The 22,812-nt window shown below is 40.6% G+C and overlaps 1 protein-coding gene and 1 pseudogene across 3 annotated transcripts in view; both read right to left on the bottom strand.

Moving 5' to 3' along the window:
• Col14a1 (collagen type XIV alpha 1 chain) overlaps nt 1-22,812 on the bottom strand; it is a 207,977-nt gene that overhangs the window by 68,222 nt on the left and 116,943 nt on the right. For all 3 annotated transcript variants that reach the window (XM_034516485.2, XM_034516486.2, XM_034516484.2), the window contains exons 24-32: nt 14,612-14,758; nt 10,244-10,300; nt 6,923-7,062; nt 5,793-5,916; nt 5,399-5,542; nt 4,056-4,220; nt 3,334-3,372; nt 2,372-2,510; nt 946-1,088 (exon numbers count right to left, since the gene is read on the bottom strand). In XM_034516485.2, coding sequence (XP_034372376.1) covers nt 946-1,088; nt 2,372-2,510; nt 3,334-3,372; nt 4,056-4,220; nt 5,399-5,542; nt 5,793-5,916; nt 6,923-7,062; nt 10,244-10,300; nt 14,612-14,758 — 1,098 coding nt within the window. The remainder of the gene's footprint in view (nt 1-945; nt 1,089-2,371; nt 2,511-3,333; nt 3,373-4,055; nt 4,221-5,398; nt 5,543-5,792; nt 5,917-6,922; nt 7,063-10,243; nt 10,301-14,611; nt 14,759-22,812) is intronic.
• LOC117718641 (small ribosomal subunit protein uS8 pseudogene) lies at nt 15,475-16,194 on the bottom strand (annotated as a pseudogene).

The raw sequence follows: 22,812 nt of genomic DNA, 5'->3' as shown, positions 1-22,812 counted from the left end.
GACCAGCAGAAGCTGTGGGATCTGTTGCCTGATGATGGTTTGTTAGCGGATTCATGGTTATCTACCTTTCTTATAAAGTACAGGACCACCTGCCTAGGCAAGGTGCTGGCCACAGTGGGCTGGACCTGCCTATATCAATCATGACCCTGCCAAATCGGCAGTCTGTGGACCATCCAATGGGCATATGAATTTATCGTAAGTGTCCAATAAATGAACTTTTGGACCCACCTCTCCAAATACTCTGCCCCTCCCCCTAATTTTTCTCTGCCTACGGTCTTCACTCTCTAGTAGAAAATGCTTGGCTAACTCTCATCCACGGAGAGCAGGTTCTGAACCTGCGGGTTGTGACCGTCGGAAACCACGTATTTCCCATGGTCTTAAGAACCCCCAGCCATAGATTTATTTTCGTTGCTGCTTCATAACTGTAGTTTTGCTATTGAGCAGTGTCTCAGTTCTAAGCACATTGGAAATATGTGTTTTCTGATGGCTGCAGCCCATAGCTTAAGAATCACTTTGTACCTAATGCTGGCAACAAGCAGGGACTCAGGGAGAATTTCTTGTTTTGTTGTTGTTGTTTTGTTGTTTACAGTTAAAATAAATAATTAAGAACTAATTATTTTATGTATATGAGTACACTATAGCTGTCATCAGACACACCAGAAGAAGCCATCAGATCCCATTATAGTTGGTTGTGAGCCACCATGTGGTTGCTGGGAATTGAACTCCAGACCTCTAGACATGCTCTTAACAGCTGAGCCGTCTCTCCAGCCCCCAGGGTCCATTTCTTGGGAGAATAGCTTAATAGGTGAATGAATCAATGATTTCACAATTCACTGCTTGTTGCTTATACATTACATAAGTTATGTTGCAACATGAAATGACAAGATGACATGCCACATGCATTATCATGCATACAGCAATGGCTACACACATAAATATACTTACTGTCCAAAATGATCCCAACTAGCGGCTCAGAATTCTTATTTAAAATCTCCCAAAGAGCAAACGGCTCCTGTGGCGTGTCAGGAAGAATCCGGAACAGGAAACTCATTGTATAGTCAGAAGGCAATCCTTCTGGATGCAGATATCTGGCAGTGGGATGAAAATAATGCCTCATTGTCTCAGTTCTTGACACAAAGTCATCCCTGACCATAAAGTAACTGTCATTAGAGAGCAGAAAGGGTTTGTGACCCCATGAGGAGAGCAACAATACCAATCAACCAGAGCTCCCCAGGGTCTAAACCACCAGCCTGGGAGCACATAGGGAGGGACCCATGGCTCCAGCTGTATATGTAGGGAAGGACGACGGCCTTTTCGGGCATAGGTGGCAGAGGAGATTCTTGGTCCCATGAAGGACGGAACACAGAGTTGGGGGGATGTGAGGGTGGGGAGGGGGGAGTGGGGGCAGGGAGTAGGTGGGGGCACAGCCTCATAGAAGCATGAGGAGGGGGGATGGATAGGAGGTTTCTGGGTGGTGGGGGGAAGTGGGGTAAGGGGATAAAATCTGAAATGTAAATATAATACCCAATAAAAAAAAAAAAAAGAGAGAAGCTTTGAGAAACAAAAAGAGATTGCCATCAATCCCCATAAGATCACTGCTTTAGGCTGGCCCTCCAGCTTCTGGGAGTATTCTCCCATTTCCTCCTCCCAATTCACTCTAGGGGTGCTTGAGTTACAGACAAACACCATCGCATCTGTTTTTTCTCATGGGTTCTTTGTATTTACACTCAGCTCGTCGGGCTTATAGGACAAGCGCATTCATCACTGAATTATCCCCTGCCTTTAACTATGGATTTTACCTCACATCTTTGGCTTCTCTGAGTTTTCACTTCACGGTTTCAGAGATGTTTAGAGGCTCGAGAGTTAGCATACATCAAAATTTAGAATAATATATGGTCCACTGTGTTGCTATGTCAGCATCAATTACTTTTATGTATTTTCAGATGAAAGCATGCTAAACTTCCACCAAGATTATAGGATGGGGCTGATGATTTATGTTAGTTTTTCAAAAATTTTATGTTTGGTGTATAAGAGTTTTGCTTGCATATCATTCTGTGCAACACATACATGCCTAATGCTCAGAGAGGCCAGAAGAAGTCAGCAGATCCCCTGGAGGTGGAGTTACAGATGGATGTGATCTGTTATGTAGGTGCTAGGAATTGAACCCTGGTCCTCTGGAAGTGCAGTTAGTGCTCTTAACTGAAGACTGAGACAAAGTCTCAGCCCCAGGGCTATTTTTAAGCAAAGTACTAAAAACATCATAGAAAATCTTACCACAAACTATTACAGTAAATTACAAACTGACATCAATTTTTATATTAAGATATAATAAATGAATGATTGACTTTAGCATCTTGCAACGCAAACCTACTTTGTTGGCTGGGAAACCAGGGCATCCTTATGGATTTGGTAGCACGGGAACAAATTGAAGGTACCAGGTTCCATAGATACTCCTTCCACTGCAGAAAAATCCTTTTCAACCAAACCAAACATTTCCATCATCTTAAATCCTACAGTGGTGAGACAGGGGAAAAGAACGAACAGGTCCTTTAAAAATTTAAAGTTTCCTACTAAATATTTAAACAAAAACAGGCAGATGGACCTCAAACAAGCATCAGTCAACATTTGTATTTAAAATGTGCTGATGGCTTCTGGTTTTTTTTTTATGTTTTTATGAGATTCTTGTGTGTGCAAATGTGTTTGTGTCTCCATCTATATGTATTTCTTGGGCGTGTTTTTTTTTTTTTTTTTTTTTTTTTTTTTTTGGCATTTTTTTCCTGTGTGTTTGTTTGGTCCTATTTTGTCCTATTTGTCTGATTTGTTTGGTTTTGTTCCCTTATTTCATTTTGTCATCATTTTTAGATGCCTATTTGTTTTCTAATGAGAAATAGAGAGGGTGTGGATTTCAGATGGGAGAGGAGGAGGGATGGTCTTAGAGGAGTTAGCAATGGGAAACCAGAATGAGAATATATCATATGAATAAAAATCTATTTTCAACAACCAAAGAGTACACAGGGGGTATCCATGGCTCCAGCTGGATACATACAGAGGATTGCCTTATCTGGAATCACTGGGAGGGGAACCCCTTGGTCCTGTGGAGGCTCAATGACCCAGGATAGGGGAATGCTAGGCCGCTGAGGCAGGAGTGTGTGAGCGGGTGGGGGAGCACCCTCATAGAGGCAGAGGAAAGGAGGAGAGGATAGGGGACTGTGAAAGGGAAACTGGGAAGGGGGATAACTTTTGAAGTGTAAATAAATGAAATAACCAATAAAAATGAAAAAATCTATTGTCAATAAAAGAAACATAAGAGGGAAAGCCTGTGGTAATGCATACCTGCAAGATCAATACCATCCTTGTGCACCATCGGGCAGGCTGAAAAACAAAGCAAGCAATATAAAACCATAGTTTGTGTATCTTCCAAATGCATGGCCCCATTGTTGTGGGCACGGGAAATTAACACAACCTCCCCTAGCTTTCTACGCCTGACCTGTGAGTTAACAACAATATGATGTGGCTGTGCTTATTAATGTCCCCTTTTAGGACCAAAGGACCAAAGGATCATGGCTTCCAACCACTCTCCGGGATCCATTAAATCATTGGTTGTTTGGTGAAAGCACATGTTGAGAGATGTTTTGGTTAAGACATCTTTGAAAACTATTTCCTACATTTGTTGGTTTGGTTTGGTTTGGTTTGGTTTGGTTTGGTTTGCTTTGCTTTGCTTTGCTTTGCTTTGCTTTGCTTTGCTTTGCTTTGCTTTGCTTCTAAGACAGGGTCTTCCTGTATGATTTTGGCTGATACTGAGTGTCCCAAGCTGTCCTCAATCATCCTCTCACTCCTGTGTTTAATACAAAGTGTCAACTTGATCATCAACCTCCCTAAAGGGAGGAGAGAGAATGTTTACCTCATATGCTAAAAGGCCATAGGACTTGACACCTGTGTGGTAACTAGCACTGAGAGTCTATAGCTCTTCCTCAGCTCTAGATGGGACCCTTTATTTAACCGGTATTAGATATTTTAGATTTTTAACCCACACCCATGAGTTCTCAAGAACTAACTTGCTGATGCAGTTTCACACACAAAAGTAATTAATTCATCTTCAATTTTCTTAAAGGCATCAAAGTCATCCACAAAGAAGACGTGACGTGAACTGGGCTTGCTGCCGATCCGAACCAACTCAGAGTAGTCAGCATCGGCCACACCGATGGCAAAGATGTTGTAGCCTACAACAGACACAGAGCAGACTCCTGAAGAACTCAAACGCCACAGAATACAATACAAGATGCTTGCTGCCCAAATGATTAAAATGTGCTCATTTTGGAAGCCCGGTAGGAGTGGCTAATTCCTACTTTACTGCTCATCAGAATTCTTAATGTATACATTTTATTATGTGAGGAATATGCCATTATTTCCTGAAGAAATTTTCCATTAAAAAAAAAAAGCAAAAAACATAAGCCCCAGTTGGTGGTACATGAGCCCAAATGGTTCTCATTTGAGGAACATATTTACAGTTGCATATTTTTTAATATTTATTCTGACATCTATGGCATGAGATATTAAATCAACAGAAAAATTTTCCCTCCAGAAGTATGACTTAAGGCCTAGCAACCTAAACTGGGTCACCGTGTAAAATCTGGCAGCTAAGCATTAAACTGCCATTGCTAAGCATATCATCTTATATCATCTTATATAAGCATATCATCTTGGTTTGTCTCCTATAACAAGATATCCTGACCAACGTGATTTAGGGAGAAGGGATTTGTATTCGCTCACAGTTTCAGGCCCATCACAGCAAGGCAGTCACAGCAGCCAGAGGGTGAGGGAACTTGTCCCATTACATCCATCATCAGGGAGAGAGTAATGGGTGCACAGATGGCGATGCTCGGCTCATTTTCTCTTTCACTTCAGGGCTCAGCCCATGAAATAGTGCCACTCAGAAGCAGCATAGGACATCCCACCTCCATTAATCCAACCCCTCACAGGCAAGCCCAAGGGCCAACCTAATCTAGACATTCTTTCATTGAGACAAGACTCTCTAGGCGATTCTAGATTATGTCAAGTCCATAATTCAAACAAATCATCACACATATATTATATAACTGAAGCTTCACAACCATCCTGTGAGAACACTTATTTTACAGATTAGGAGACAGCCTTTTAGAGTGGTCCTTTCGATATTATTGTAACTCATAGTTCAGTTCCCAGACAGGAAACTCTGCTATAACACATCATAGATTTTTCTCTAATAAAAACATCTAATTACAGAATTGTCAAGGTATGTGTTTTTTTTTTTAATCTGCATTATCCACTAGGGGATATTTAGTTAAGCAAATAGGAATGTGTGCTTAGTGCCAGCATTGTTCTCTGTAGACATGATGGTGTGTAAATATGGGAACCTTACCATCTGCCTGCATCTCCCTGGAGATTTTGTTGACATCATCTTGCGACCGCCCATCAGTTATAACCACAATGACCTTCGGGATGCCTCTCCTTGTACCTGAGTCTCCAGCAAATAAGGTATCTCGAACATGCTTGATAGCTTTTCCTGAAACAAAGAATCAACAGTTTCATTTCACTCCTTCACATGCTTTCTTGGGCTGAAAAGAGTGGTGTCAGCGTGGTTACATCAATGAAAACAACTGAAAATTATGTGTCTTGGGAGCTGAGGCTGCAAAGCAAGGGCAAGGTACTGTGATGTATGTGTAAGGCTCTGGATTCCACACCTAGCGCAATTCCTAATGATCACCAGGACCTTTCACCGGGCATTGTTTTGTCAATATCTGTTTGGGTCTTACCTGTTTTAGTATTTCCTCCTTTGTAGGAAATATGTCTAATCGCATCAAGAAGGGTCTCTTTGGTTTTGTAAGCATCGAGTTTGAATTCTGTTCGGGGGTCATCAGTGAACTGAACCATTGCCACCTGGAGAGAAAGGACGTGTCCACTTTTACACAGAAGGGACTTGCACAGGATCAGAAGACACAGTAACACTGTAGCATTCATAGTTTAAATGTCTTCCTTAACCCAATCCTCTCTTTAAGTTTTCAATAGATCAAATATCAAATTTGAAGGAAAATTAAATTTCAAGTTATAGGTGCTTATTAAGAACTAGGATTAAAAAAATGGCTGTAGGGCTTTTGCCAACTCATTTAACAAGTAAAAGTTGACCTAAATCTGGTTATTGGCTCTGCCACAGAACCAAGGCTGTATTCTTTATAAGAGCTTCTTGTGGTACAAATATAAAGTATCTCTTATGATTCTACCCACTGTGCAAAGGAGAAAACTGAGGCACATGAAATCAAACAAGAGGTTCAAGATCACACATGTGCTGCCCATTGGCAGAGCAGGCAGATGAAGCCAAGTATGCTCTAGTTCAAAATCTGTGATGTCACTCATCTTAACTTCCTACATTTTACTGCTATCCTTGTGACTCTATGGGACAATTTTGAGTTGGTCGCTTCATATTTTGATCCACTGAACTATGAGAATCTGTTGAATGAATGAAGTAGTTTCACATTCTACGTGATCCTTAAAATGTGTGACCATCAACTGGCCCCTACTTTCAAAACTGCCATGTCCTTGAGGGCAGGGAAAATATTATGTGTAAAGGAGATCTCTGCCTTAATATAAAATAAATACCGCCTACTAGTCTACCATCTTTAATTTGCTGATCTCAGTAGCTCTTGCAGGGACGCCCAACCTATTGACAATGGAGTATAAGGCTGGCAACTGCAGATCTGTTGGGCTACAACATAGCAATCCTGGATACACGCATCCCATGAGCTACAGGGATTACGCCCACAAAGATTAGCATTCCATCATCCCAGTTCTTTGATTACATCCCCTGACAAGTGACCACCATGGTAAGAGACTAAGAAATAATTTCTGAATGCATAGGGTAATGCATTGATCGGCTGGTTGGCCTTACCTGAGTTCCATCTGGACCAATCTTGTCCAGGGCTCCCACAGTGCTGTACAGAAAGTTGATGATCTTATTGAAATTGTCATCTCCTATACTCCAGGATCCATCCACCATGAATACCAAGTCTGCCTTGGCAGCTTTACATACTGAAGACCAAGAATATATTTTGAGTCAGGGGTTAGAGGAAATTAACATCATTATCAAGCCAGAAGACACTGGCTAATTAAATCTCTTTCCAAAAGGAAAAGCTTAAGCTATTAAGATCCACCTTCTGTGCTCCTAAAATTTTACCACCATCATTTCCCTTCCATGCTCAAAGCTCCCATTTATGGTTGAAAAGCTTCTGTTGAGCATGTGAGAACAGGGAGAGAAATAGATCTAGCAATCACTGCAAAGAATGAAAATGAGGAATAGGAGAAAATGGGGTGAAAGAGATGGAAAGATAGAAGCAAGCACTAATAGTCACCGACAAAAAAATATCAGCTATGCAACCACTCTGTGTACCCTGTGCTTTTTGAGTCTGAATTAACAGCAAAGGGGCCAAGCTCAGGAGGAAGTTGTGATACAGTGAAATCAGGTGAGCTACAATTTGGGTTGGGGATGTGGCATAGTGGCTAGAGTTGCCTACCCAGCATTCTCAAAACCTTCCATTTGTCTCCTAGCACCACATGAAACTGGGCATGGTGGCCCATGTCTATAAACCTGACACTGGAGAAGTAGGGCAGGAGGTTCACAAGTTCGTGGTCATTCCTAGCTACTGACAAGTTTGATGCCAGCCTAACCTACATGAGACCCTGTCTTTTGAAAATCTACAATTCATTGTGAAGAAGCATACTCAAACTTTAATTACTGCATTGTTCAAAAATCCTTTTTCTGGCTTTTTACCATCCACTGACACATGCCAATTAATACTAGCAGAAAGAAGCCACTACCAGTGGTTACTATTGGGTATCTACATAATAAAAAGCCACACAATAATATAACCTAAACTCTTTTCCATTGACAACTCCCTTTCAACGTCCTCTTTGGGCAGTTCCTCATTATCCATTCCTCTTTGTGGCTATTACTGTGGATCACTGCAGTTAACTGTGTAGTATGCTGAAGCACACAATTTATTCTTCAGTAATCTTGATCTGTTCATTATAGTTCACTGGCATACAAATAGTCTGTGAGATAATTTATCTTTCTCCTTTCTAAGAAACAACAGCCCGGTTATTGAAGGAGCTTCACTCCTTTCAGTTGTCCATAAGGTAAGATAAATCACCCTTGAGGAAGGTCACACTCAGGGACAATGAGGAGCTGCCGAGCTTGCTTTCATGACTTTCATGTGACTTACATAATTTTATAGACTCACAGTCTGACTGTAAAGCTGAAAAGGATTACATCCAGTCATTATAAACAGGAAAGGAAATTATGCCCACTCTTTACACAGAAAGATGAAATAAATGTCATTTCATCTTCAAAATGAAAGCAAATTTTATTTTAAATTTTACTAATAAATCATTTGCTTAGAATAAAAGAGAAACTCATCTACACACATGAAAAAATTACATTTAGGATATAAGGCTGCATTTTCTTCTTAAAGCCCTTTTTCTAAATTTAAATACTTGCTTAATAAGTATCCAGGATAACTTTGATAATAAAATGATATATACTCTAGGCTTTTAAATAAAAATCCCAGTGCCAGATGTGGAATCCCTTCTCCCATTGGTGGTCAAAGGTGTCCTGGAAATCTCTGAGATAATACAGGCTATTCCTATTGATCCTAGCTGCCCACCAGAACCTGATGATATATCCTATTGCTGAAGACACCACACACTTTGCCCATAGGACATAGAGGAATCATCCTTGTACCTCCAGGAAGCGTCCCTCCTGATGGCTAGCTTTCATGGTACTAGAAGGTGCTATGTAGGCTACATTGGGGGAGCTGCATCAACATACTAGCCCAGATGTGAGCACTATGAACTAACATTTGTGTATACATGTGTCCATGCATGTGCATGCAAATGCATATGGAGACCTGAGGGTGATACCAGGTGTTTCCTGCAATCACTCTCCACCTACAGGATGTCTCACTGAATTAGGGCTTGAGTTGGCCATTTTTTGTTAGCCTGGCTGGGCCATCAACTCAATAATCTGCCCAGGGTTACATATATCTTGCCCAACTTTTATGCTGATGCTAGGGTCCAAACTCAGACTCCCTGTGCCTTTGCCTGAGAATATTACCAACTGAGCCATCTCCATGGCCCAAAGTTATCTTTTCTAAGCAAAGATTTTATTAGGTTATCTTTCCCTTAACTGACCTTCTTGTGGCATCACATTTTTATAGGATAAAGCCCGATCCTTTATGTGGTATACAATACCCTTATGACTCTATCTTTACTCTTTACCGTGTGCACCATTAAAGTATTGATGGTTCCCCAAACACATTATGGATTGCTCAAGCATTATATATTCTATTATTTATCTCTGAAGATTGCTGGTTGGCAGTCACTAACCAACCACAGCATTAACTGCTCTTATTCCTAAGCTATCACAATCTAATTTCTCTTTTATAATCCATACCACTGACACAATTATCTGCATTAGTACCTATTTCTTTTATAATACTGAAAGCAAGCAAAAAGCAGCAATCAAGCACTATTCCAGTATACCTATCCCACCCCCTGCTAATAAATGCTCATTAATTGGTTGAAAATCAATGACCACCATTTTGCTTGGAAGCTTATATAATTACCTTGGCAGCCCCGGCTGCTGCAATGGGGATCAAAGCTAGAGAGGCATTTCAGGGTAAACTGGAGATCGTTCCCCCTTCACTTTAAAATTATACACTAGCTTTTCACATATATATTATGTAAGCATGCTTTTCCCTATTCTGAGATTTTCAATATTAAACAATTCTGTAGGAAAAAACCATCAGTGTACGCAATTTACTATTAAATGAAGTTTTTTTAAATTGTCATGGTTTGATAAGCTATGTATGTATGTTAAGGAGAAAATTAGGTAAGACAATGAATATTTTTTTACTAACACTTTGGTTTTCTTCTATAATTTGTATTTAATTGATTTTTGAAATGATGTGTATTTGTAAGTGTGAGTTTGCCTACAGTGAGTGCAATCTCCAGGGAGGCCATTTGCATCCATCACCCCAGAGCTCCAGGTAGTGTGAGCTGCCTGATGTAAGTGCTGGGAACCCAACTCAGTTCTTCTACAAGAACAATGTATGTTCCTTCCTGCTAAGCCATCTCTCCAGCATCCACTTTGATTCTCACTGAATGAACTAACAAATGTGCAAACAGACACATTGAATCCTTCTTGTTCTCTTACCTTCCTTTGCTGGTGGGATGGTTGGAGGAAAAGTTGGTGGTTCCGTGGGAAGTGATTCTATGTAGGAAAGGGACAAAGAGCATTCATTAGTGATGTCATCTATAGGGAACAGAGGGAAATGATACAGTGGATCTTTATTCAAGGTTATCAATGATGTAAAGGCCTTCTTTGAGGATCTAATGACTGCTATAAACTAGTCACAGCCTGTGAAAACTGGCTTTATCCATTCTTTCATGATACACCAAAGCCTTGAAATGTATTCTGTCCCCATTCAGGCTGCCCAGCAGGAGTTGGTATAATCAAACTGCCAACTATAAAGTGGTTCTGATGTTGATTTAAAGCAGAAATTTTAGCCCTCTGGTGAGATGTAGGATCTGGCTGTTTTCACATAGGCAGTGAACCTTATTTCCATTCTGCCTGAGCACTGACCATCAATCTTTGGTCCCTGACACTTCCAACCCTTCCCAGCCTATGTCTCCAAAGATGCCACTTACAAATGAAATATGATTCGCTCTCTATTCTGCTCAGTGTGCATCTTGAAAAAAGTCTCTCAGTTCTGAGGACCAAGAATAAATACTTAGGGACTGAAGTGTGGTCATATCTTTTCAGCCTGCAGCATTCAGATGACCTATGAACAGTCTGAGAGAAGATTGACTCTTGTGCCAACTCACACAGTAAAGCACCAAGGAGTTGTAGTACCACTGTTACCTACAGTTGTGGGTAAAAATAAAATAGTATTTTATTTTTCATTTTTATTGATATCTGACACTGAATATTTAGAAAAAATTTTCATCATCCCAGTTTAATATTTGGAAAACATTTCTACTGATAGCGCCCATTCACAAAAGGGAACTCCAGCTTCAAGCAGCCAACAGCTGGGTAAGTTCAAGCTCTGACAGATGTTTAAAGAAAAGTCTTTCATAAGACGAGATGAATTTTGTATTCTTTTCTAATCTGGGATCGAATAAAATTTAATTATCTCCATGACATGAGTGAGTCAACATGAAAGAATGTGGTATTTGTATATTGCTGATAAAGGAAAAATGTCCATGAGCTAATTACTGTGTGAAACAAAGCAAGTCATAGGTCACCACAGCAGGATTCCACTTGTGGGTAAAGTAAAAGGCATATTTGGAAGAGACCACAGTGATAGAAATATGTCTTTCTAGAAGAAAGAATGAGGGCAAACACAGTTTATGTGACGCTTTCGTTAAGTTATGGATATATGAATCCCTGTTGTTTTTAAAGGTTTTTGTTGTTGTTATTTTGAGAGTTCTAAAATTAAAATGGAGAGAGAGAAGAGGAAAAGACAGTTTCTAATACTAAAACTATGACTGCAAAACTTTCTTTAGGTCCCTACCAAAATGCTTCCAAAGCCTGGCTTATGCACTTTAAATGAGTTGGGTCATCTTTATTATTAAGCATTTTCTTTAATATATAAGATTGAGACATAGCCTCATTTTCATCAATAGACTCAGAACCAAATCAGGGGGAAGTTTGTTTAAACAAAACATCTGTCCAAATAATCTCTTGGGTATGACGAGCGCACACCCTGGTGCCACATGCTTATACTCCTTACATGGCATACAGGTGGACCCTATCAGCAACATATGACTGGCTGCCAAGTAGCAGATAAACAGTCCTGATCTGTGGTGCTTCAGAGAGTTGAACTAGAACTCGTGGATGGAAGCTTCAAGAAGGTAGAGATCTTCCATATCAGGGAAATATTTACATCAAACTAAGAGATCCAATTGTGATTAACCCCTCGTTGGTAGCTAACAGTTGTGAGATGAGGGTTAGGGGACACTTAAGTAGATGAGGGATCACCAGGCCAATTGTTTTAATTGGCAGTTAGACAAGCACTGAGCATGAACAGGGAACTTAGCCTATAAACCTGAGAACTCAGAAATTAAAAGCTTCCAGAAGAAGCTTTATATATGATTTACCAGGGAGACAATAATAGTACCACTCTTTAACTTATAATTTGGATTTGTAGATTTCAGTTATCTTTGTTATTGTGATATTTATAGATGCCAACTGTACACTGTTTCAGCAATGGATAAACTCTTATTATAGGACGTCACACTAGATAGTTCCCTAAGAAAAGAACATATGCATTACATTTGTTTCAAACTTAGGTTCAAAGAACTGTATGTTCTCATATGGGTTAAATAAAAAGTAATTATGTACAAAAAAGATGTCCAAAGATTTTTAAATGTACTTTAAAAATTTTTTAAAGTAAAGGTCCAGAGAAAATGCATGATAGTGAGCTTTAGCTCTGAGGTGATTAGTTGTGACTCCTGGGAAGGTAACGGAGAAGACAAAAGTATGTGTTCAATAAAACAAAAGTGGAAGAGCTCCACAGATGCTCGAAGAGGTTGAGCCTTCGCTGCCACAATTGATGGTAAGAAAATGGATAATTCATTTTATGTATGAGCAAAAAGAATCTGGGAGGTGTTGAACTTCTCAAGACCATGATGGCTGAAGGGGCCTCACAAAGATCCAAGACTTGTCTACTACCAAAGACCTATTCACTTCAAACATTATGTGATGTGCATCCATAAGACATAATTCTAATCAACCAGAAAAGAAACGAGCACCTGAGATATTTCATGGCTTTGGTAAATTTCAAAGGCATGCTAATTAAAGATACAGAAGGTTGTCTGCTGTATATTTTTATTCATATAAAATGTCTTGGAAAGAATAATACAACATAAAAGGCATTACTTGAGGTTACATAAGAATGAAAAGGGGATGGCAAAAGAATAAAATTTCTTTGGGATGATGGAACTGTTTTAAGAAGGTATGGTAGTGATGTTTGATTCTTCAAATGCACTCAAAATAACTGAGTTGCCCACTTAAAATGACTCCTAGATTTTGTGATATATAAATTATATGTCAAAAACACGTGTATAAAATGCTAAATATATGTATTATGAAATAAAGTTTAGATGATTCAACTTATTATGTTTTAATCAATTATCTTTGGAAGCATCTCATTATGCAGCATGGGCCAGCCTGAAAGTCACAGAGATCCCCCTGCCTCTGTCTCCTGAGTGCTGTAAGTAAAGACAAGCTATAACACAGGAGCTCATCCAGTGATTTTTTTTAAGGGAATATTTTGACTGACTTTTTTCTCCGTGGGCTTAGAGGCTAGAATTAGCTATGCAAGCTAGTTCTTTCTTCATGTGATGCAAAATCAGAAGAAAATCCCATCATCTACCACCTGTTCATATGCTCATATTCAAGAATTTGAATTTAAATTAGAGATCCTGAATTAGACATACAAATACAACCATTCTCAGTTCACTACTATTAAATCTATTTTATCCATTTCAATGACTGTGGACTCCAGGTCAAGAACTTTTTTAAAGCTACTATAAAACCTAGAAGGAATAGGGACTCCACAAGAAGACCATCAGAGTCAACTAACCTGTACACTGGGTTTCCCAGAGACTATGCCACCAACCAAAGACCATACATACACACACACACACACACACACACACACACACACACACACACACACACATATGTAGCAAGTATGCAGCTTGGTCTTCATGTGGGTCCCCCAACAACTGGAGTGGATACTTATCCTAACTCTGTTGCCTGCCTATGAATCCTGTTCCCCTAACTAGACTACCTTCTCTGACCTCAGTGGGAGAGGATGTGTCTAGTGCTGCAGTGGCTTGAGGGAGCAGGGTGGGTTGGCACCCAGGGGCGACCTCCCCCTTCTCAGAAGTGAAAGGGAGGGAGGGAGGAAGGAAAGGGTCCTGTAAGGAGGAGACTGTGAGGAGATGGGGGCTGCGATCTGGATATAAAGTGAATAAATAAATAAATTAATGGGGGAAAAGCTACCCTAAGATGCTGACACCCTCAATTCTTGGAACATGTAGAAAGTGTCTTGTTTTAATTGTATACTTTGCTTTTTCATTCCACGCATCAGATCTGGGGCCAGCTTGAAAAACAGCACAAGGGCCTCTTAAGGGGCCAATAACTCCAGGGTCAGCCAGTTGGAACATGTTGGCTCTGAGCCCACGCTCACTGCTATGATAAGATGGTATTGTCCTCAAACTCGATTTCACACACCACATACCATGAATGCTTCTTATGCATCTGGATCATAATGTAAATCATTGTTTCAAGCCTTCTGCCATCAGATGGCTCTGTGGCAACAGATAGAGAATGGAAATGAGTACACTCTGACGACAGTGACAGGGCATTGTGAAGAATTTGGGGGTGGATAAAAGGGGTAAAATGTGCATTTACTCATACTCCTGGCAGCAAGAGCTAAGTGGGGTGACGATGTAGATCCATATCGATATGCCATTTGCTTATTTGAGGGGGATCAGAAGACACTTGACTTACGTGTTTTCTGCATGATGCTCACACTGGGTCCCTCAATCTCCTGGAGCTTTGTGTAAACACTGATTTTATATTCTGAGTCAGGCTGAAGTCCATAGAAGCAATGTCTGTTCACGCCTCCTCCCACGGTGGATTCTTGTGCTTGTGTGTCTACGTTAAAAGCAAAACAAAACATATGTGAGACAGACAGACAGAGAGAGAGAGAGAGAGAGAGAGAGAGAGAGAGAGAGAGAGAGAGAGGGGAAGGAAGGAAGGAAGGAAGGAAGGAAGGAAGGAAGGAAGGAAGAAAGAAAGAAAGAAAGAAAGAAAGAAAGAAAGAAAGTGCCATTGCTTCAATTATTAACTTCTAAAATGCAGAATAGGATCAGTGGATGCCACACAACCACATCATTTCCATTTGTTTGCAGCATTGTATCTCCAGGTAAAAAATTTTTTATATATTCACTGAATTTCCTCTGTTAAAAATTACATTTAGAGACCACCCCAGGCCTCAGTATGGCGAAAGCAACCAAGAAATCACAGGATCCTACACCAGATGTTGAGTCATCATCCTCAAGTGCCAAGTCCAAGAAAGGTAAGACTTGCCATCCATCCCAAACCAGAACTGCTGGCAAGAAGAGTCGTCAATCCGGTTCCAACAGTAGTGAGAAGGTGCAGAAGACTACCAATAAGGACAAGAAAATCCTGCCACGGATCCCAAAAAGAAAGACTTCTGAGAAAACTTACACCACCTACAAAAAAGACTAAAGGGAAAAGCTCTATTCAGTCATTACCACCTCCTAATGGAAGAGATGACAGCTAGTACTGAGACAGAGCCAGCCCATAGCAGCATGGAGAGCTCCAGTGTTTCAACAAGTAATCAGGAAAGCCAATAGCCTCCGAATTCCATCAAAGACCTAGAATTCTATTCAAAGGTCTGGCACCTGAGAGACGTCAAACTGTATAGACTGAATATTTACTACACAGTGCTTTGATACTGATGAAAATAAAATCAATCTGATATGAAAATTACATTTATTTTTTTTCACAGTCCATGAAAGCTTTTTATTTATGCTTTACATTTACAAAAAGAATCCCAGGATTTTCCTTCCGGTATGTTTTCGTCTTGCCTCTTCATGGTCCACGATGCCAGCAGAGGTTGTCAACACAGTGAAACCAAACTGGCGTGACGGGAGCAGATTGTTCTGCCATTTTTCTAGGTCTTTGAGTTGAACATCAAATCTAGGGCTGATAACTCCACACTTGTTCAACCTGCCTGTGAGGTTCACAACTATCTTCCCAGCTCTGTGATCATCAATGATCTCGAATTCACCAATGTAACCATGCTTCATCATCACAGTTAAGAACCGAACGATGACTTTAGAACACAGGCCTGATGAGGACCTGGCGTTTGCCTCTCTTTTCAGCGTTATTGATGCTCTTGAGAGCATCCGCCAGAACATTCATTTGCACCATGGTGACGGCGAGGGAAGATGGCAGAAAGAGAGTAGGAGGGTGAAAATTACATTTAATATGGACAAAAAATAAGGTTTATTACTTTTAAATTGCCAAGTCTTGTGTTTATTAGATGAAGAACTTTGACCGCTCATAACTATGTGCACGTGTCTTAACTGATCTGTTGCACTCAACCCCCATTTATTAAGTTCACCAGAACATAGTCACGTGATCACAAACACACACACAAAGAACGGTCTTTAACTCCATACAATTTAAGACCATCCAACAGGGTTCCCTTCTAAACAATGATCTAAGACACTGCAATTAGAATTTGTTCTCAAAGTAACATGTACAAAAGCTTGAGGTATGGCCAGGACAATGGAGGAGTCTCCAGAGTGCCCCATTTCTTCTCTGTCACTCATGACTTTTTAATTAATATTTTAGGTTAGCATAGAAAACAAAGGGTTTCACTACAGCACTATCATTCTCATGTGTCATTACTCTTTGTTCTAAATCATTCCCTTCCCTTCCTGTCCTTCCTATCCTCCTCCTTGTGGCCCCCTTCATCTCCTCAAATAAACCGTTTTGGCTATCATGTCACACAGATTTCCTCCCCCTCTCCTTTTGCTCCTCGTTCCCTCTGAAGACCTCTTCCTCCTCTCTCATTTCTCCCTACACGTATCTCAAGCTTAGTTTGGCTTTGAACTCATTATGCAGCTAAATTTTTGTTTTGTTTTGTTTTTTTTAATTTTTGATCCTTCTGCCTCCATTTTCTGAATAAGAGATGGAATAAGAGATGTGTGAGCCACGCCCAGTTTCATGGGGTGCTAGGGACAGAACCTTGGGCCTTTTGCAGAGTAGGGGAGCAGTCGATCCCTGAGCAACATCCTCATCCCCAGCCTTGATTTTGATCTGACACCTGTGGTGTTTTTATCTTAAAGAAGACTGAGGAAACTTAGTATGCCTCTTCTAAACTTCCTGGTTGCACTATGAAAACACCTTTGTGTTCTTTGAACAGGGCATGGTGCTGAAGTGGTTTAAGGCCACAGAGACAGAAGTACTGTCTCCCAGTCACTGGTAACCAGGTCCTTTCAGCTCAGTCAGGGAGTCATGGCACGTATCACTGCACCATCTGTCTTCCCCACGTCAGAGGCACAAAAAACATTGGAGGAATAAGCACTGGTCCCTTTCTCTTTTCCCACACCCACAGTAAAATTGCTATACCTCTTTGGAAGAATTAGTGCTGGCCCTGGGGTCTGGAGCCAGAGCAGTTGGGTTAATTATATTCACCATTTATTGTCAACCTACTTTATTCCAGGCCCCATGTTGGCTGTTTAAGGATAACCACCACCACAGACAGTAACAGCCAAAAAAGTTAATAAATGCTTATCACGTGCCAAGAACTATCATACAGATTTTTATGTATAGTAATCCACTCTATTCTTATATCATTTATAATTATCCTCACTTTAAAGACAAGAAATTGGAAGCCAGAAACATTAACAAGTTACTACAGTCACAAGCTCAGGCACAAACTGAAACTTGAATTCAAACTCTAAGCTCAGGTCTCAGAGGGTGTCACTAACTGTACACTACTACATCATAAATTGCTGTGAAGACTTAATTCTTCAAAATGAAACATTCTGAGAGTTCTGGAGCACTCACTAGCTAGAGACCAGGTAAAGAGTCCTTACAAGTCAGGGCTGGGACTTTTGGGGGGTTTTAATTACTGAAAGGTTTCAGAATAAGTCATAATATTTATTTCTTGACATAATAGATATCTGGCTGGAAGGAGGAACTGTCATTACTACACGAAGAACAAATATTAAAATTTGCCTCCAGTGGCCAGCAATATGGCTCAGTAGATAAAGGTGTTTCCTACCAAGTCCCAGGACTTGATCCTTGGAACCCACATCATAGAAGAAGAACAGAACCAGCTCCCATAAATGGTCCTTCACACTTGCTGCAGTGTGTGTGCTTCCCCCTTCCCTGCCACCAAATACACAAATAAAATGTAACTAAAAACTTCTCTTGGGATGAATTCTAGATTCTGTTTCTTAAATGATGCCTTTTCTTTTTCCTAAAATTTTTTTTTAATTTTATGTGTATATCTGTGTGTGTCTATGTGAGAACATGTCGTGGGGGGGGGGGCATGCTTGAAGAGGCCAGAGAAGGTGTTGGATCCCTAAGAGCTGAAGTGACAAGAGGTTGTGAGTCACCCAACACAAGCGCTGGGAACTAAACTACTCCACAAGTCATCTGCAAGAACAGCAAGTGCTCTACACTCCTAAGCCATTTCTCCAATTCAAGCTGCATATGATTAATCAACACCTTATAACTATTTTGCTATAATGCTAGGAATTTAGAAACTGCTCTCAAAGGCTACATGGATTCAATACATTATATACTGCGTTTAGTAGTTACTAGGAACTACCTGCTTCTCCAAATAATCACTTCAGACATTTACTTTATAAACAGCATATGCAAAATATAAAAGCAGATAAATTGATTATTAAGTGAAGATAACAGCACTTTTGCCTTTTAGAAAGCATGACGTTCTGACAAATTTTGATTTTATGTTTCAATCTGTATCAATATTTATGTACCGTAATAAACATTATTTTGAATTTTGGCTATGGAACAATGTTGATCTCTAAATTAAAGTCATTTGGTAAATGACATTTGAAATTAATTTCTATATATTGCGAATATTGAAGAATTTTATTAGTGAACATTATAAGTAATACTTATTAATATATTTGTACCGGGCTAAGAGTATGCTCAGGGCGTCTCTAGCATATGTGAGGCCTTGGGTTTATCCTCAGCAACGCAACAAAGTCAAATATACTTGTTCTCGACAACATACTGTCTACCTTAGTCATTTTTCATACATCATATGTAATGATCAAGTGAAAAGCATTGGTACTGGGCCAGCAACATGGCTCAGCTGGTAAACATGCTTGCTCTGCATGCCTGTTGACCTGAGTTTGATCCCTAGAACTCTTTTAAACACAGAAGGAGAACACCAACTCCAAAAGCCGTTCTATGACCTCCACATGGACTCTCCTTGTGGTAATAACACTGAAATTTAAAAACAGTTACTGTTTTGTAAGATTATATTTTACTGTGAAAACTTAGTAAGCTATTTTTAATATCCAAATCCACTCTGTGCTTCCAAGGCTCAAAACCCCCCATAACAGTTTTGTTCTGACTCCCAAACATCCCTTGCAACTGACTGGAAGTCTCTGGAAGCTACCCATAAGGCAAATATTTTCTGAATCTTATGCATAGAGTATAAAGATATGTAAGCACAAAAGCTTTTCAGGGATTCCCTCAGGGAATCATCTCTAGAAATGTTCTATTTCTGGCATTTCCTATTTTCCATGAATATCTGTGTACTTCTTAAGGGCCCTTGAAAATAGGATATTAATGGGCTTTACTGCAAAAAAAAATTAATAAATCCACAAATCCTTGGAAAATTGGAATGGGCATATTAGAATTAATGGCAAACAGTATTAGTTTGATTCCCAACAGTAACAAAGAGGGATCCATGAGTGAAGGTGTACACGTGTTGCTTTTGGCATGTGTTTCAAGTCTAATGGCTTTGCCTTAAAGGAAAGCAAAATCTAAATTGATCGGATGATGACTAACCCTTTTAATCCCTCTGCCCAAGGTAGAGTGCTAATTCAGCTTAATTTCTTAGAACAGAGTTAAATAGTTTGCCATTGTGTATTTATTTCTAAAAAGCAAGGTAGCATTCTGGATCGTTATTGTATCGATAATGACATCACCATCTTGGTTCCCAAAATGGTGTCTGGAGCAGCTGCTGAGAGCCACATGCAGAGGCTCCTCAGGACAAGGATGCTATGAGAATTTTATGACTTCAATACTTTCTCCTCCCAGGTCTCTCAAATGCCTGACCCCCAATCACCATGCCTTTGCATCGGACAGTTTGATTCTGAAATAGGTTGCATGTAACATTCCTTTCTAGCCTTGGTCTTTGGTAAAGTAAGTGTTCCAGTAGACTGCAATCCTCTTACAACAGACACTACCACACAATCAGCGTCTCACACCTAAAGGAGGGGGAAAGGCGTGTGCCCTCTGAACTCTTTCCTAAGCAATCTACAAAAATTTGTCAAACAAATTAACAGGGAGACACAGTATCTGGACCTTTAGGACAGGAACTCAAAGAGAAATGCTGCCATGTCAGCTTTTAAAAAGATGGAGAGAAGAGGATGGAGAGAGAGAGAGAGAGAGAGAGAGAGAGAGAGAGAGAGAGACAGAGACAGAGACAGAGAGAGAGACAGAGACAGACAGAGACAGACAGAGATACAGAGACAGAGAGACAGAGACAGAGAGGGGGGGTTAACAAGACCAACTAAAGGTCTCTCACTTTGATCTATGCCAGAATTAACCAAAGCCTGAATTTGGCAAACAGCTAATTGGCAAGTTTTATTTCAGTCGTTCCCAGTATGGTCTTTGTCCTTCTGGTAATCTTTTCCCCTATCTTAGCCATAAAAATGTCCTAGCAGATGTCTTGTGTTTGCCAGCCTTGAATCCCATCCTTTTTTTCCTTTGGATTCAATTCTCCCACCTCTTGGTACTTATAATCTGGACAGCATTAAATACCACCCTGCTGCTCCTGGCCATTGCCACAGACACAGTCAGGGAAATTAACCAGGTCCAACCAGTCTGTTTATTTCATTCCTGTGCACTCAGTGACAGATTTAGGAGCATGTGATCAAACCAGGCCAGCATGACTCAGTTTCTGGACTTCTGTTGGAAACATTGAGAAAGAAACTTCTCTTTTCTCCATGCCTATGAAGCCAGAAACTGGAAGGATGTCACTCTGGATCTGACTGGATCCCCATCACAGAGCCTGACTGAGTATGAAAAGCAGAGTGGGAGGAGAGAGCAAGACTCCATCTCAAGGACTGTTCAAACTCCTGGATCCAGAGGTGCCTAAAGTTGGATACGGTTAAGCCTCTCAGTGTATAAGCCAATAACTGATTCTTTTGCTTAACTCCCTTTATTCGTGTTTCTATAAATTTCATAAACAAGTTTGAATGGTACAGCCTCGATAGTTTGCTTATTAGTGTGTAGGTAATTGTCACAGTTAATAATTTCAAATGAGGTAAATTTTGGAGACACTGAAGCTCAGAGAAGAATGATGATGAGAATCTGAGGTTGCAGCAGGGACATCTCTACTGACTTCACATCAGAATAAAGGTATGAGAGACTCCTAGGACTCAACTGGGGTGACTTTAGCTGAAATGCCCAACAGTAGGGAGATGGAACCTGAAGAGACCACCTCCATTAGATAAAAAGAGCTGCCAGGGGAGAGATGGGGTCACCAACCCACCTTCAAAAATATTAACACAGAATTGTTCCTGTCTAAAGGAAATCAGGTACACAGAGTAGAGCAGAGAGTGAAGGAAAGGACATCCAGAGACTGCCCCACCTAGGGACCAATCGCATCTGCAGACACCAAACCAACACTGTTGGTGATGCTTAGTATCTTTAGGTCTAACAAATGCCAGTAAATATTAACCCTTCTATAATAAATATGATCATAGAGAGATATGAAATATAACTCAAATTCTGTAGTTGTTCCTCTACTCATAGTAAGCATATCTTTCATCTCCTTTGGCTTAAACATTCATTAACTCATGTTCTACACAACCATAGAACATATATTTTTTTTAATGTTTTTCTTGTCTTCACCATATATTCTATTTTGAACTCCTATATATGTCAGATCAAACCTCAGCAGATATGGATACATTATGCCTCCTCCTGAATGAGAATGCGTTCACAAGTTACTACCAAGGCAATAAAGCACTCAGAAAAACATGCCATTTGAAGCTGGTCACCACGGAGTAAATAACACAGTGCTAGCACCATGCACTTTGAACGTATGCTAGTTCTGGTCATTTGGCTCCGGAGACCAACAGCAGATTGCGTTGTTTAGGAGCTTGCTGGGTGCAAAGCATTGATGGATAAGCTTCTGCATGCATTTTCTCAGGTCCTGGGTAAAGTTCTGCAGGTCTGATGTCACATGCTGCATTTCTGAGCCCTGAACATGCAACTTGCCGACAAGGACTCTAGTCCTTTTTTTTTGGGGGGGGGGGGAATATTTTATTTACAGTTCAGATGTCATCCCCTCCCCCCCTGCCCATGAACCCCCATCCCATCCCCCCTCCTCCTGCTTCTATGAGGATGTACCCCCACCCCCCACTCCCACCTCCACACCCTCGAATTCCCCTACACTCTGGTTCCAGCCTTCATGGGACCAAGGATCGACTCTCCCACCTATGCCCAACAAGGCCATCCTCCCCTACATATACAGCTGGAGCCATGGGTCCCTCCCTATGTGCTCCCAGGCTGGTGGTTTAGACCCTGGGAGCTCTGATTGGTTGGTATTGTTGCTTTCTTCATGGGGCTGCAAACCTTTTCAGCTCCTTCAGTCTTCTCTCCGACTCCTCCATTGGGAATCCCATGATCAGTTCAATGGTTAGCTGTGAGCATCTGCCTCTGAATATGTCAGACTCTGGTAGACCTCTAAGGAGACAGCTATATAAGGCTCCTGTCAGCATGCACTTCCTGACATCCATGGTGACTGCACATGGGATGGATACCCAGGTGGAATGGTCTCCAGACAACCCCTCCTTCAGTTTCTGTCCCACATTTTGTCTCCATATTTGCTGTCTAATATGACTTTCCACAATTGATTTGCATAAGAGCAGGCAAGCAAGTACTTCACAAAA

The sequence above is a fragment of the Arvicanthis niloticus genome, chromosome 13 (assembly GCF_011762505.2).
Source record: "Arvicanthis niloticus isolate mArvNil1 chromosome 13, mArvNil1.pat.X, whole genome shotgun sequence".
Classification (NCBI taxonomy): domain Eukaryota; kingdom Metazoa; phylum Chordata; class Mammalia; order Rodentia; family Muridae; genus Arvicanthis; species Arvicanthis niloticus.
This window is presented reverse-complemented; position numbering and strand designations above follow the sequence as displayed.